Genomic DNA, 15,474 nt, shown 5'->3' with positions numbered 1-15,474 from the left:
TGCAGATGCTAACGAAAATGTTTCTTCTTCTCTGATAACTCCGTATTTTTTCATACTTTCCGATACTTGGTATAATTAAACACTGAAATATTTTACAATGAACTGCAATACCAGGTAATGTTTAAAATGTAATAAATAAGGCATTAAATTAGATAGTAATTATTAAGCAGCAATTAAGGTAAAGATACTTGTAGGTTAATTAAAAATTTAAACAATAATTTATGAAAACTATAATATTATTAATTTGAGGTCTTGGATTGAACAATATTTTATTACGTATTACCTTATAAATCCAGTTCAATGAAATATCTTTAAAAAACTGTTTATTGCACCAGTAAATTTATAATCTATTTTATAGTAATATCTAAATTATACCCGATTTTTCAGGAAATATTAAGTTGGCGAGGTAATCGAAATAGCAAATTTTGGAGTGTATTAAAAAACATGAGCACAACTACGAAAAAAGATATCATAACTCATGTATCAGTACGACAATGTGAGACTTATTTAACAGGATTTCTCGTAGAAAAAGACACAAATTAAATTTTCTAAAAAAGTAAATAATAAAGTACCAGGGACAGAAGTGTAGAGCATATCCTGCACAATTTGTGGTCAAAAATATATAGGACAAAAAACCAACGAATCTGCACCCGAGTAAACGAACACAAACTATGTTTAGGTGTTAAGGAAACCTCGTAAGCCTTATTTATACCCGATCATACCACGGGGAAAACAAAATTTTAACTCTTGCAGATCAAACCATCCCGCAATCACTACAAACCAAGAGCAATAAGAGAAGCTATAGAAATATAAGTAAAATAAAACAAGAACTACCAATAATACCAAAACCTGTTAGAGATAGATTAAATTAACAATTAGAGCGCCTTCAAGAGAAGCAGGTTGTAAACAGACTAGAGGAAGAAATAAATAAAAAACTAGAGAATCCAGTCGAATAGGATATAGATGAAGAATGGCAGACCATACAGACAGCTATGTCGGAAGCAGCGGAAAAGTGTATAGGAAGAGAGCATACAAAAAGGCGGCAAGAATGTAGGAATATTTTGGTAAGAAGAAACAGGGCTAAACTACAAAGAGATAAAGAAAATACCCAAAATGAGATCTAAAACTATGTGGCAAGAAGAAGGGAAGTGAAAAGAATTCGCAGAAAAAAGAAAAGAGAACAGCTAGAAAATCAATTGAAAACCATAGAAGAAGCCTACACAAACTTAGAACAGCAAAGTTTGTGTTAAATTGTAAACTGTACTTAGTTTCAATTGATTGTTTATACAACTTAACTATTTAATGTCTAATGTCTTAAGCCTCTTTACATTTTATACCATTGACTGCTACATGTCTTTTTGAGGTAACACGTTTGTACTAATCTCTCTGTGGATGTTTGGTTTTTCATATTATTCTTTTTAGATGAACTGATGATGCTTTCTGATTAGATAGCGAAACGTTTTTAAATAAATAGATGAAGTAGCCACGTTCTTTGTCTTTTTTTCTCCATCTTTTGATATATATATATATATATATATATATATATATATATATATATATATATATATATATATATATATATATATATATATATATATATATATATATATATATATATATATATATATATATATATATATATATATCCTGCAGCATACAATTGACGCTTCATATTTATCGACAAAATAGTTTTTTGATGTATTTTCCATAATAAACGTTTGTTTCTTAGAAACCACGAAGTGAAATGTGAAGGTCATGTCTTGTAATTCTAAAACCAAAAATGAGTAATTACAGCATCTCCATCGCTGAATATTTTTGTAAATCATTTTTATTCAACACTTCTGTGTGTTTATTTAAATGTAATTCACAGAATGACTTTTGACCTACAAAACAAGGAGGCGGAAGTTTATTGAAAATATATAGAGAAAATAGAAAAGCTATTAATGCAGACAATGTTCATTTTCTAGTTAAGCAGAAAAAACAGAAAAGTACATTGAAGAGATGAATGTAGACGAAAAGACAAGTGACATACTCATGGAAAGAACAGTAAGATTCAAGAAAATTTGCCAGACGATAAGACAAAAGACCCTCTTTAGAGAACAATTAACCATACAAGATCCAAAGACCGTATGGACATAGAGGAACGAGTTTCAGATTTGAAAAAAAGAAACGAATGTTGGAAAACAAAGTTGAAAAACAATGGTATGATAATAAATGCAAAGAGACGGTCGCAAACTATAATAAAGCTAGAACGAGTATGTTAGAGCAAAATATAACAAACACTATAACGGATAAATACTAATACGAATGATGTAGAAAATAAGTGAGGAAAAATATGCCGAAGAAGGTTAAGAGACCATCCAAAACAAAAACATAAAAAGTATGGAGAGGGGGTACATGAACAAACTAACAAAACAATTTAACTGAAAAGTAATAAAGATGGAAGAAAATATATTACAAAAATCCTATTTTATAAGGACAAAAATGGGCAGCTACTCGGAGAAATTACTGAAAGAGTAAACATCAAAAGGAGTTAACAGGTGAAAAGAAGAAAATATTACCCTAAACCATTAGAATAAAGATGCCACGAAAAGACTGAAAAATAGTGAGTAGACAAAAAGCTAAAGATTTCATAGAATTGTTTAAAAATAAAAAAGGACCAAGTGAACAACATGTAACACCAGAAACGTTAGGCGAAGAGGAATCAACTTAAAGAAGCATTTTACCAGACCACTATAAAAATAAGAGATGAACCTTGCCAGTAGCACTAATGAAAAAATGTAGAATTTAACATCAGACATTTTTTTATTGAATTTATAACTTGGTGATGAGTCCACGTGATAAATCCAACATCAATTACATATATATCAGTGGTATGTTAGCAAAAGGCGTAGCGAAAAAAATACCATCCTCAAATAAAACAATGTGCAAAAACTTGTCTTGGAATGACAGGAGTTTTAAGACGGATATCAAGAGCATATAAGGGGTCCTACTGGACATACTTCCTCTGCACATCGTTATAAAGAGGGAGGCGATAGTAGAATATTACAGACTAAGAGAAAACCCGAGCAACGTAAGGTTAGGTCATCACAAATAAATTTAGGGATACCGTATGGATGATTTCTGACCTTATAATACCCAAATACATGCCTTAAGTACCTTTTCAGAGAAACCAGAGGGATGAGGTAGATGAAACACAACACCCAGCCTACAAGGTAACATATTTACCAAGGTGCATTAGGGGTAAGTGGATTAATATATGCACAGATACTCAAGCGGTTATAGAAGCTCTTAAGAGTCCTAAGGTGGACTCTAGGCTAGTGTGAGAATACCCAGAAAGCTAAAGAATCTAAAATAATCATTCATATTGTGTATAACTACGACATAGTATATTGCAGGCAGCAAACAGTTTTTGGACTCCAAAAATGTGGTATCCATTGACTAGACCTATAAAAATCTGGTCCTGGTTTAAAGAATTCCGGAAAAGGTATCACGAACAAATTACGATTGCGATACAAAGTACGATTGGTTTATATCAAACTGTTTTCAGAAAAAAAGAAGGAGAAGGCATGCCAAATAGGAGGAGAGATGGCATAATTTGTCCAATAGGCAAAAAGGAAGTTGCTACAAAATGACAAAATCACAACTTATAGCACTAACGGACATAGCATATACAATGTTGGCTATAACAATCAAAAACTGAATAGCAGAGATTACTGAAGAGAGAATAGAACCATATTAGTGGTTATTAAGTAGGAAATAGAAAAGTGCGATGAAAGATCAACCTCTGCAAATAGGCGAGAAAAAAACAGCGTGGATGGTACTGAATGAAAAACAAGAAGGACAAGATGTAAACTTAGATGGGATTGCAGATAATGGTAAATAGTATAACTTTGAGAAAGTAGAAGAATTCAATTATCTGGACGTGAAACTGAGCGATAGTAACAAGAATGAAGCGAAACTTTGAAGTGAAACTTCGTTTAAGTTATAAGCTTAAGGTCTAAGATCTAAGAAAAAACAAAACGAACTGTCTATAACACGATCATAAGATCAGCAGTCCTCTATATGGATAAACTTTAGTAAATAAACCAAAAGCAATAAGGAAATCTTGGAATCTTGGTAAAGGATAATCCTCAGGAAAGAAGGACAAAAATATATCGCTAAGAAGGACCAACACTGAACTAATGAAGTTGGACAATGAGTCTTCAACAACAAATGTAATAAGAACACAAATATTGCAGCGGTTATATATCCAAAGACTACCAAACAGACATTTCTGTTGTGCAATGTTAAATTCTCGGTGTAAAATATTTAAATAGAAGTGTGGAATTGTAAAACTTAATAAAGACATAAAATTGATGACAGCAGTATAATATCTAACACACGTTCGCAATAAAGATATGTCGCTCGTTAAATTCATACAAAATAGTCCAAATAATCTATGCCGCTCAATTTTATTGACTAACATAATACACGCCTATCATTCTTGAATCGAAAGTTGTCGTTGACGTGATTTTTAATTGCAAAGATAATAATTTTAATTGCGTTATAGATCACTAACAACTCTACATTTGTCGAAGTCTAACATTCAGAAGTCAGACTGCTGAAATAAATAAAATTGTATTGCATTTACGGGAATTTCCAAACACGCATATTTTAAGTTCATTGGGAAACTTGGATATGTGAGTTTATGGTGAAGTTTTCGTTATATTAGTCAAAAACTGATGTTTACATAGTTACTACAACCTTGTTTCTCTAATATCTTTAAATATTATGCATATTTAAAATTTTTTTAAATAAAACCAGACAAATATATGAAAAACAGTAGGTTTGGATCAAATCAAAACCTACAGCCATTCATACCTTTTTAGAATGGGTTATCGACTGTCTCATTCATGTCTAAAAGACACTCTGCTGTGATCTTCTGTGTTCTCAGCAGGGCGTTTGATTGTTTGAATCACCAAATTTATAAAAATAGAATGGAAGAGTGTGGATTACGTGGAAATTAATGACCATAAAGTAATAAAAAAAACAAGTAGGAGAGTCCCACACACTCGAACTGGGCCAATCTTTCGCTGTTCCTCATGATTGGACCGAGGTATTCGATTTTGGATGTTTTTTTGTAGTTAACAACTCTTTTCCTTTTTACATTCTTAATAAAACGTCTTGGTTCTGGTTGGAATGGTAATTTAAATATCTGTTGGCGTGGGTTCACACCAACAAAAGTACGACAAAGTAATAGACAAATGGTGCCACAAGTCTAATTCACAGATTATATTTTTTAGTTAGTATAATGTGATCTACAGGCCAACAACGCTGAAATAAACTATATATACTTATTTATGCAACGTATATGTTGATTTTGCTATGTGTTACATACATTATGTTGGTTCAATTAATACCTAAATAATATTTATAAAGTGAAAAACCGATAATTTTTAAAGGAAGCTGGTGCAAGGAATAAATATTTTGAGGTTATAAGAGGTGAACCACTTTAAGATGTAAAGGCATCCATAGATCTACCTATCAGAAGACATATCTAGTAAAAAAAGGGAGGAGAAAATATAAACTATATATACTGACATTTAATTAAGAATGATTCATCAGATCTTTCCAATTTATCTGTGAAAAATCACATAGCAACTAGCAAACCACTCTAGACGTTGCCCAAAGCTATACGCATCAGCGCCGAGCGTTAGTTATATTTGTTTCAAAAACGCTACTGACGATTTTTCTACTTGATTGTACTTGGTTTGTAATTGTTAATGAGTTCTATAACAGGTCGTCGCTAAACAACAGCAATATATTGTCTAGTACCAATAAAATGTTTCATTTAAGTGCTCTTCTTAAGTGATTTATTATATCGTTGTTCCCAGACATGTTGATTACAAACTACCTATATTTAGTCTGTTAGGTAGATGGGTATCTGCTATTAAGGCGTTATCTAAACTTCAAATCTCTTTTTTCTTTTTTTTTTAAGAAATAATTAAACAGCGACATCTACGTTATAACTTCAATTAAAATTGGCAGTCATTTTATCTCATCCATACAATTATATAAGATATATACATCAACGGTGACACCCTTCAAGATTTTTTTAATATCTATCTCGCTATTATCATATTATCTTTTCTTTTACAAGCGAAATGCAAAAATTACAAGCAAAAATAACACACAAATAAGTGTCAACAATGAAATTTTTGTTAAAGTACCAAAATGACATTTTGGTCTAGTTATTTTTAGTTTTCCTTGAGTGAGGGCATTTTGCCTATTTTAACGAGGGTACCATTTGTGCATCTCAAAGCTCAGTTTGAAGGAGTTTTAAAAAATGTTGTCCTAATTCTGAATCTTAAAAATCGCGTTGGTTTTTTTATTGGTTTTCTTTCGTTTTCTGGTCTGTGATCATGACTTCCAGAATATATTTTTGTTTGTCCCGGAAAATGATTGTATACTTTACTAAACCATATACCAATTCATCGATAATTCCAATCTTCCCGCAACATTGTAAATGCTTGAGCTCTTCATAGGTGCTCAAATGCTTTAATTTATGCTTATTTTTGATATATATATATTGTTTATATATATATATATATATATATATATATATATATATATATATATATATATATATATATATATATATATATATATATATATATGTAAGCATGTATTGTCAGAACACTAGACGATACAAATCTAGGATAAAAGAACAAAAGAAGGCTAGATAAATACTCTGAGAGTAACATAGCAGCATTCTAGATTTTCGAACTAGATGAAAAATTCGTCAGAATCAGACAAGTCCCCTATTGTCTTCAATCTATCATTTTCTTCAATTATTTATGTTTTAATCGTTCTATTTGCAGTTGATTATACAAAAACACAAGAAAAAGTGTAAAAAATGCTTTAAAAACACGTATGAAAGTCGAACAATGTTTTGGAAAGGGCTGAAACGCTTAGGAATATTTATAAAACCGTTAAACACGTTTATGATCGTTAATAAACGTTTAATTATATTTTAAAATAAAGTCTTTTATCGTAACAACGAGCTTCTAAAACTCGGAAGAGAAAGTTTAACCCTAAAGATGACAAAACTTATACAAAATCTAATATTGCACTGCAAGATACTTGCATGTCCTGAGACTTGACAAAGAGAACCAAAGTACGGAAATTACTAAAAGAGCAAGACTGGTATGGGCAGGATTTGGAAAACTTAATTGGATACTTAAGAACCGCAAAATACCCCAATACTTGAGGAGCAAAGTGGTCAACCAATGCATCCTTCCTATCATGACATATGGATGTCAAACCTGGACCCTAACCAAGGCAAACATGAATAAACTAGCCACAACAGAAAGAACAATGGAAAGAGCAATGTTAGGTATACGACTGTCAGATAAAAAGAGGACCGACTGGGTAAGATCCAAAACAAAAGTCGAGGATATAGCAACAAAAATTGCCAAACTTAAATGGAGCTTCGCGGGCCACACTGCTAGACAAAAAGACCAACGTTGGAATACTACAATACAACATTGGAGACCTTACGAAAGTAAACGACTAAGAGGAACACCACAGATGAAATGAGTTGATGACATTAAAAGAATAGCCGGAACAAATTGGAAATATGTTGCTCAGGATAGAGACCGATGGAAGGAGTTGGGAGAGGCCTATGTCCAAACATGGACGACAGAAGGCTAAGAAGAAGAAGAAGAAATCTACTGAACACCGTACTTAAGCTTACCACAAAAGTCCTAACCAAAAAAATCAATAAACTCACAACTTTATCAGATGAACAACTAGGATTCAGATGCGGAAGATCCTGTGTAAACGCAGTATTTGTTTTATAGACCTGACAAAGGCTTTTGATCGCATCCATGTCGAAGACGTCTTACACCTACTGTATAAAAGAAACATACGAATCAATACTATACAAACCATCGAAAATATCTACTTACATAATCGAATACAGGCAAAGATAAATGGGAAACTAACAAAGTGGAGTCAGACAGGGTAACTCGTTACGCCCACTTCTCTTAAATATAATAATGTACGAAATAATACAAGCACTACGTAAAGGTAGTGGTTACAGAATGAGAATAGATATAACTAGTTAAGGAGATATTAAAGAAGAAGTAAGACAATAAAGCTTAAAAGCAAGTAAAGCAGCGGGATCTCTTAATAACACAATCTGGAAGAACAAACACCTAATATAATTAATATTAGGGAAAAGTCTATTGGATAGGAAGAGAAGCGAAAACATAAGAAGACCATGCAATATAGAAGACATAAATGGATGGGTGACAAAACGGAAACAGGAGTGGAACGAACACATCAGTAAAATGGCAGAGGGATAGTACGAATAGCACAAGATAAGTCACCAAATGGACGAAGAAGTATTGGCAGACCAAGAAAAAGATGGTGCGATAATTTAAACAATTTAGGAGGCTAATATTGAAGAAGAAACATGCTTTAAAGGCCAGATACAAGAAGGAAGAAGAAGAGGACACATTATTGTCGACATAATACGTACTAGAAAAGAAGACAACAAAATCAAGGAAATACTACAGAGATTAATGGTGAAAAAAATCCAAAAATGTATCAAAATTGTTCAAATCGCGTCAAAAAATAATTTATTGGAAATGCACCCTGTATGTATATTTTATATATATACAAATATCTAATAGCTATATAACAAAGAATGTAATAAATCTTTTTTACTACCTTCCAAAAAGCCTTTCATACAATTTATATAATCAATCTATATAGTTTTCTTATATAAACATTTATATACAAAAGTCTCATTCGTAAATTTTATTATTTGTAGGAAGTAAATGATTAAAAAGGTGTCGTATTACGTACATATATAGCGAAAAATAGAAATCTTGTGGTGCGCGAGAAATAAGATATTAATGAAGCATTATATGGGACAGTGCAGAAAAAAGATCAAGTATATAACATATAAACATACATTTTTTGTTAATCTGTTACGCTTATGTTAGAACAAGTTAGTCACAAGAGTTAGCACACATATGTACAAAAAATTAATTGTTATTTCATGCAAGTTAATAAGTCTAATGATAATTTAGTTGGTTAAGATGTTACATGCAGTGTTAGTGTGGTTAAATATCTTAGACACGAAGTATTTTACATATAAAACAATTTTAAAATTCAAATTAATAATAAAAATTATGTACAAAATACAACACAATGCTATAAAGTCATATATTTTTTGTTGTTTATTCATTTAAGGAACTAATTACCAAATATATACAAGTATGACAATATTTACAAAAACAATCAGCATTATCGGTATAAAAAGTAAAAGAAGGTCTATAAACTAAGCACGGAAGAGATGCTCAGTTACAACTAAGATAGACAAGGCGAAAAGCTTGCGTTCGTTCGGAAAAATATTCCCATGAGATTTTTTTGTATAGTCACTTTACCATTGCAATAATCCACCATACATGCTTCATTATCAATTAAAAAAACAATAGTTTTATAGTTATTTATGCACCAAGTGTGTTATTAAGATGATTAAGCCCAAAGAGCAACCTAATCCAGCCAGACGGCTCTGGTCCAAGCCAGGGAAGTTACTCAATCGGCGTAATCATCCGGTAACACTAGTGGTACTTACAAGATTTTATTTTTCAATTCACATAATATAAAATCTAAAATTGAGACGTATTTACTTTTTATTTTACTGCTCCTACAAAATATATAGGCATATTTTGTATGTACAACTGGTGTTACCGGATGATTATGCCCTCTGGCTGGATTATGTTGTTCTCTTGGCGTAATCATCTTAATAATAACACCCTTGGTGCATAAACAACTATTAAACCATTGTTTTTAGTTGATAATGAAGCGCGTATGGCAGGGTGAATGCTCATTTCTACAATGTGTGCCCTAGATCTTGTTTCTCTCGCTTGTACACGCCGCAGCCCGAAGGACTATCATGTCATAAGCGCTTCATTAACACTTAAAAAACAATGTTTTAAAATGAAATAGTCCCAAAATACCTAACTATTAACATACACGGCGGATACAAGATTTGACACATCTAAAACAAGACGACTACTAGAAACAACAGAGATGAAAATACTTCGACGAATATCAGGGAAAAGTGTTGGGATAGGGAGAGAAAGGAAAACATAAGAAAAGCATGCCATATAGAAGACATAAACGGATAGGTGCCAAAACGGAAACGAAACAGAACGAATACATTAGTATAATGGCAGAGATAAGTTACCAAATGGACGAAGAAGTATTGGCAGACCAAGAAAAAGATCGTGCGATAATTTAAACAATTTAGAAGGCTAATATTGAAGAAGAAACATGCTTTAAAGCTACATACAAGAAGGAAGAAGAAGAAGAGCTTGAAATCGTAATTTAGCATTTTTTTCAGTTTTAAATTATTGATAACTAGAAAACTATCAAGTTTACAGAAAAACTGCAAGAAAACTAATTTGTTCAGAATGACTCAAAAAATTAAACAAAAATTGTCTGGGCCAAAAATTTGATTGTTAGGTATAATTAAAAAAAAAATGACCAACTTTTCACCTGGGCGACCTTTCGAAACTAGGTTTGAAAGTTGAAAGACGAGTATGAAAATAAGGTTCATGGTTCAGATTGGGGTCATGAAAGTGATTATACAAAAAAATCTTATCGGAGTATGGGAAAATAAGAAGCCGTCCGTATTAAAGTAATGGGTAAATATATGGATCTGATGTACTAGAGTTTGAGTTGGATAGATAAAAAGGAAGGACACTAGTTTGTGTTGTCGACAAGAAGATTCTAATAAAACTGAAAGAAAACTTCTATCTTCCATTCTAGCTTCCATAAAGATCTACTATGCAACGAATGTTATGTAGTTACAAGAAAGAAGAATTTAGGTGGATGATTGTTATGACATAAAAGGATAATGTTAAAAAGTAAGAGGAGAAGTCTAGGGTGGCACCAAAATGAGAGAGCATACAATAAATTCGTGATGAGATGTTTAATATTGAAATAATGATCACCCAATACGAAGGATTGCTAGTTTGCAAGTTCTTGGAAGCAGTATGATATAAGACATAACAAGACGCTTAGGCAAGACATTTCCGCGAGAAAAAGACAAATTGTTATGACCAAAAATAAAAACTTATGGAAAAATGAAATTAGGGAAACATAGGAATGCAATTAGGATGCTATAGGACTTTCTAGAACAAGGCAGTACCCTTTATTCATTAATTAGATGTTATTGTATAGACGATATTGCGGGTGTTCAATAAAAAAGGTAGCATTGGTACTACTTCTACACACAAATTTATTTTAGCGGTATTTATATTAGCTAACTACATAATTCTCGTTTGAACAAGACAGAATATACGTTTAATTGCAAAAGGTCACGACGTTTACGTTGTTTTACCTTATTTGTCTATTCCAATACCAAAGACGAGCGACATTGAAACATTGGATTTTATTGTTTTATTATTTTTTAACAAAACACTATTACACAATTCAATTAAATTTGATCAAAGGATGGTTGCTAAAATGTATCAACTGTCATTCTGGGGTAGTTTTCAATAAGTCATGTTGCATTGTGATTGTTAAATTAAACAGGTAATACTTGCATAATAAAAATAGTAAATAGTATTAAAATGCAACAAGAAAATAGCTTCGGAATAATGTTAAGGGGTTTTATTAAAGATTCAACGTGAAAATTGTAGAAAATACCAAAAAAAGGGGAGTCTAAACAAAACAGGAAGAATATTTAAGACCGTTTTCAAAAACCGAGTCAAAATCTAGATCAGAGGGATACTTTAAACCAATAATATATTTAGGACTATACGGTCGAAATACTGGAAAAATGTTCTTTATGAACAAAGATCATGTAATGAAAAGTAGATATTTAAGAATGAACAGAGAGCTTTTTAAGAGCGAATCAACTAATTTTGAATTAAAACAAAATCAAATAAAGTTTGCAAAAACTCTACAAAATAAACGTTAATAGATTTATTTTCGAAATAAAAGATCGATAAGAGAAGATCTCAAGAATGTAGAACGTGTCGCAAGAAGGTAAATAATTTGGTTAAATCACGTACAAGTGTTGAAAAATAGAACACCATGGAAAGATAGATAACAACCACAAGAAAGAAGTGCAAAAAAACTAAGGCAAACTAAAAATAAAACACTTGGCATTATTAAAATAGGGAGAAGAGTAAGGGCCTTGCAAAGAACCAATACAGATTGGTTAAAATATTGTAAATAAAAAGTAATTTTACATAATAATATTTTATTACACTATCATTCAAGGAAAACAGATATGAGGGAGATCTGTTTCCAGCAGTGGACAAGTGAAGATTGAATGATACTATCATTAACTATGGACGTCAAATGGCAAAGACCCAAAGAATATAATTAAATCTGAAAATAATTTTCTTTGATTCTAAAAGTGATTTTCATTCCATTAATAGACAAAATTATCAGAAAAGTGCACACTTTATGGAATATAAATTTATAGGTCAAGTAGATGTAATGTTGAAAAGTTCTAAAGCATAAGTACGATATCAAGGTACTGTACCAGTTTACCAAACAAAGCTTTTAAAATAATCTTCTCAAAATAAATGTAAAAGTTAATTTATAGATACGCCAAGGTTTAAATTTTAATAATGTAGAATTTGTTGCAAGGGGATAAACAATTTCGTAAAGTCACTACAGGGGATGAAAAATAGAAATCCAGTGAACAGTTGTAACTTGGTTTTAAAAGGTATTCAGAGAAAAACAAGGTTGTCTCACATTAATTTTATGATAAACCAACCAGTAATAAATTATTGCAAAAATAGTACCAGAACAGGCAAAGAAGCAAAAAAGGGTATAAAATAAATGAAGATAAAACAAAACATATCACAACACAAAAAGGAAAACATAACAATTATTTAAGGGTAAAAAATTACAAATTATAAACAATTTACCGATTTCTATAACAGGAAATTAAACAAATAGATAAATAATGATTAAACAAAAAACTAAGGTGGAATCAGATCTGCCGCAAGAACAAGACATTAAAAAAATACAAAAACTCCGCAGGAAAGTCAACATTAAAATCTACAATATCCTAGTTAGACCCAAGATAATACATACAGTGAAAACAATCAAAATAAACAAGAAAGAAGTAATCAACCAGAAGAAAATACCAGAACATAAAATTATGAAAAGATAAAATAAAAAAAAATGATTTATTATCATTTAAATCTTAAAATTATAGTATAAAAAAATTAACACAAAAAAGCATAATTAAGGGCATTATACAATCATAAACTGAAAGAAAATGAAGCAGAATAGAAGTCCAATAAGGTGGAAGAAGACATAGAGACAATGCAGGACAAGATGTAAAATTTAATATATATATATATATATATATATATATATATATATATATATATAGTCTCTTTTATTTAAATTAAGGTTTAATTATATTTGTTTTTTTATGCGCTTCCGTTAAACGTTTTTATAATTTGTTTTGTCATTGGGGGTAGTAAATTTCGATGTGCGCATTTTTCCGTGAGGCATCGCAAATGTATGCGTGCACTACACCGAAAATTATACACATACATAGAGCGAAAAATCCCTTCACCAAAATTCGTTCGCTTACCAAAACAAAGAATAACAAAAATCGCTACACTGTTCACCATTTTCGTGGATATCGTGGCAAATATCACTTGAGATGGTCCAGACACTAATGTCACACGCAGGAGCTAAAAGCACTTCTCCATGTACGAGTAGGAAAACGAAATTCTCCTCAAATGTGACAGCAAGAGTGCGCGCCCGGTTTTGTCGCCGCAACAAGTGCTTAAACTGACTGGGTCCGCTGTTGAATTGAAAGTTTCTCTTAAGTCCGACTTGCCAGTGGGGACTAGAAGAGAAAACCAGATCCCCACTTTGGTTTTGGTAATATTACTTGTGTTTTTCCTTGGCTTTACTACACTATTGTAAACATTCACTTCTTCGCGAATTTCGCGAAGTCCTTGTTCTAACGCCTTCGACTAGGCAATAAACATTTTCCAGTGCAGCACACGCCCACTATTCAATCAGATTTAAAGATTAACGGAAGTAAAAATGGCATTCTATTCAATTTTATAGAGTTTAAAGTTCAACAGATATCGAATATTTTAACCAATTATACCTGAAAATCAGAAATTAAAACCATAAACAATCAATACAAAGAATAGAAATATCTCTTCTTTCTTATATTTATTTGAGTAGCTTTTTAGGTCTATAATTTACACACATTTTAATAGTCCAGGGGCCAAAGCTATTTTGTGACCGATCAAAGTGACCCGCTGAATTCGAATTTCAAACTTGCTTTTGCGCCGAAGGTGACAGAAATTTGTTATAAACAATCTAATTGTTTAAATGATTATAATTCGTAAACTAACAAACATAAATCATTTTTACAAAATGCAATTTGTTCCTTTAAAAGAAACCTACAAAATGATGGTTGTTAAACTGTGATACAATAAATAAAACTGGAGATGTTGCAAAATTAGTGCAAAAACATTGCAAAATTGTGGCATTTTGGCGATTTTCCCCTATCTGGGCTGCATTTTCAGTAAAATATCTGTATAATATTACGGCATTTAGGCGATTTTCTACTATCTGGGTTGCATTTTCAGTAAAATATCTGTATAATAGCTCGAATTAAAGGAAAAACAATCCGCTTTAAAACTAAATTTTAGTTATAATTAAACTATTATTTATAACAAAGTTAAATCAATTATAAACATATAATGTTTAACAAAAGGCATATACTTTAACAATAAAACACTGAAAACTGTTTTCAAAACTTCCACAAAATTTATTATAAAATCTTATCACTACAGCTGTTTTGGCAGAGTGCCTTTCTCAAGTGATCTATTTTTGTACGTGTTTACACTTTATAGTCTTTAACTGAATAAGTTGAGGAGGGGAGAACTGTTTGTCTCAAGTTGGCCATTCAGAATTATGTCTGTATTTTTTAATTTGTTGATTTCCATAGATAGCTTATTTTGAATGTGAAAAATTGGAAATTTGTCATTAACAGAACGATTATGATCTAGAAAGTGAAGTGCCTATGTAGAATCTGTCTTTCTATTATTGAAAGCCCTTTTATGTTCTGCTATACGTTTGACAAACGTTCTACCAGTTTGACCGATGTAAGTTTTTGATAAGTTGCCATATTAAAGTTTGTATACACCGCTGTTATTTGTATATATTTGATTAATAAATTCAAAGTATTCCTGGCTTATGCAAATTTTAAGAAGGTGTAAAATTTCGGACGTCTATAAGGTCTTTTACTAGAACAAAATTTTCTGTAGAAGGAATACTAGGAAAAAGGTTTTTGACGTCAAATGAAATTAATTTTGAGTTGTTAGGTAATTAAAAATGTTTTATTTTATTAACTAGTTCTATTGTATTTTTTACGGTAAATTTAAGTGAAAATTTATTGTGTTCTAAAAT

At 31.2% G+C, this 15,474-nt stretch overlaps 1 protein-coding gene across 2 annotated transcripts in view; it reads right to left on the bottom strand.

The window, feature by feature from the left end:
* The window catches only part of Cda5 (Chitin deacetylase-like 5), a 182,141-nt gene extending 168,192 nt beyond the window's left edge, over positions 1-13,949 (bottom strand). The window contains exon 1 of one of the 2 annotated variants that reach the window (XM_072546860.1): positions 13,631-13,949. In XM_072546860.1, the coding sequence (XP_072402961.1) occupies positions 13,631-13,670 (40 nt within the window). In that variant the 5' untranslated portion in view covers positions 13,671-13,949. The remainder of the gene's footprint in view (positions 1-13,630) is intronic. The other variant, XM_072546865.1, reaches the window with a different exon arrangement.
* Positions 13,950-15,474: the final 1,525 nt, after the last annotated feature.

The sequence above is a fragment of the Diabrotica undecimpunctata genome, chromosome 10 (genome assembly GCF_040954645.1).
Source record: "Diabrotica undecimpunctata isolate CICGRU chromosome 10, icDiaUnde3, whole genome shotgun sequence".
NCBI lineage: Eukaryota > Metazoa > Arthropoda > Insecta > Coleoptera > Chrysomelidae > Diabrotica > Diabrotica undecimpunctata.
This window is presented reverse-complemented; position numbering and strand designations above follow the sequence as displayed.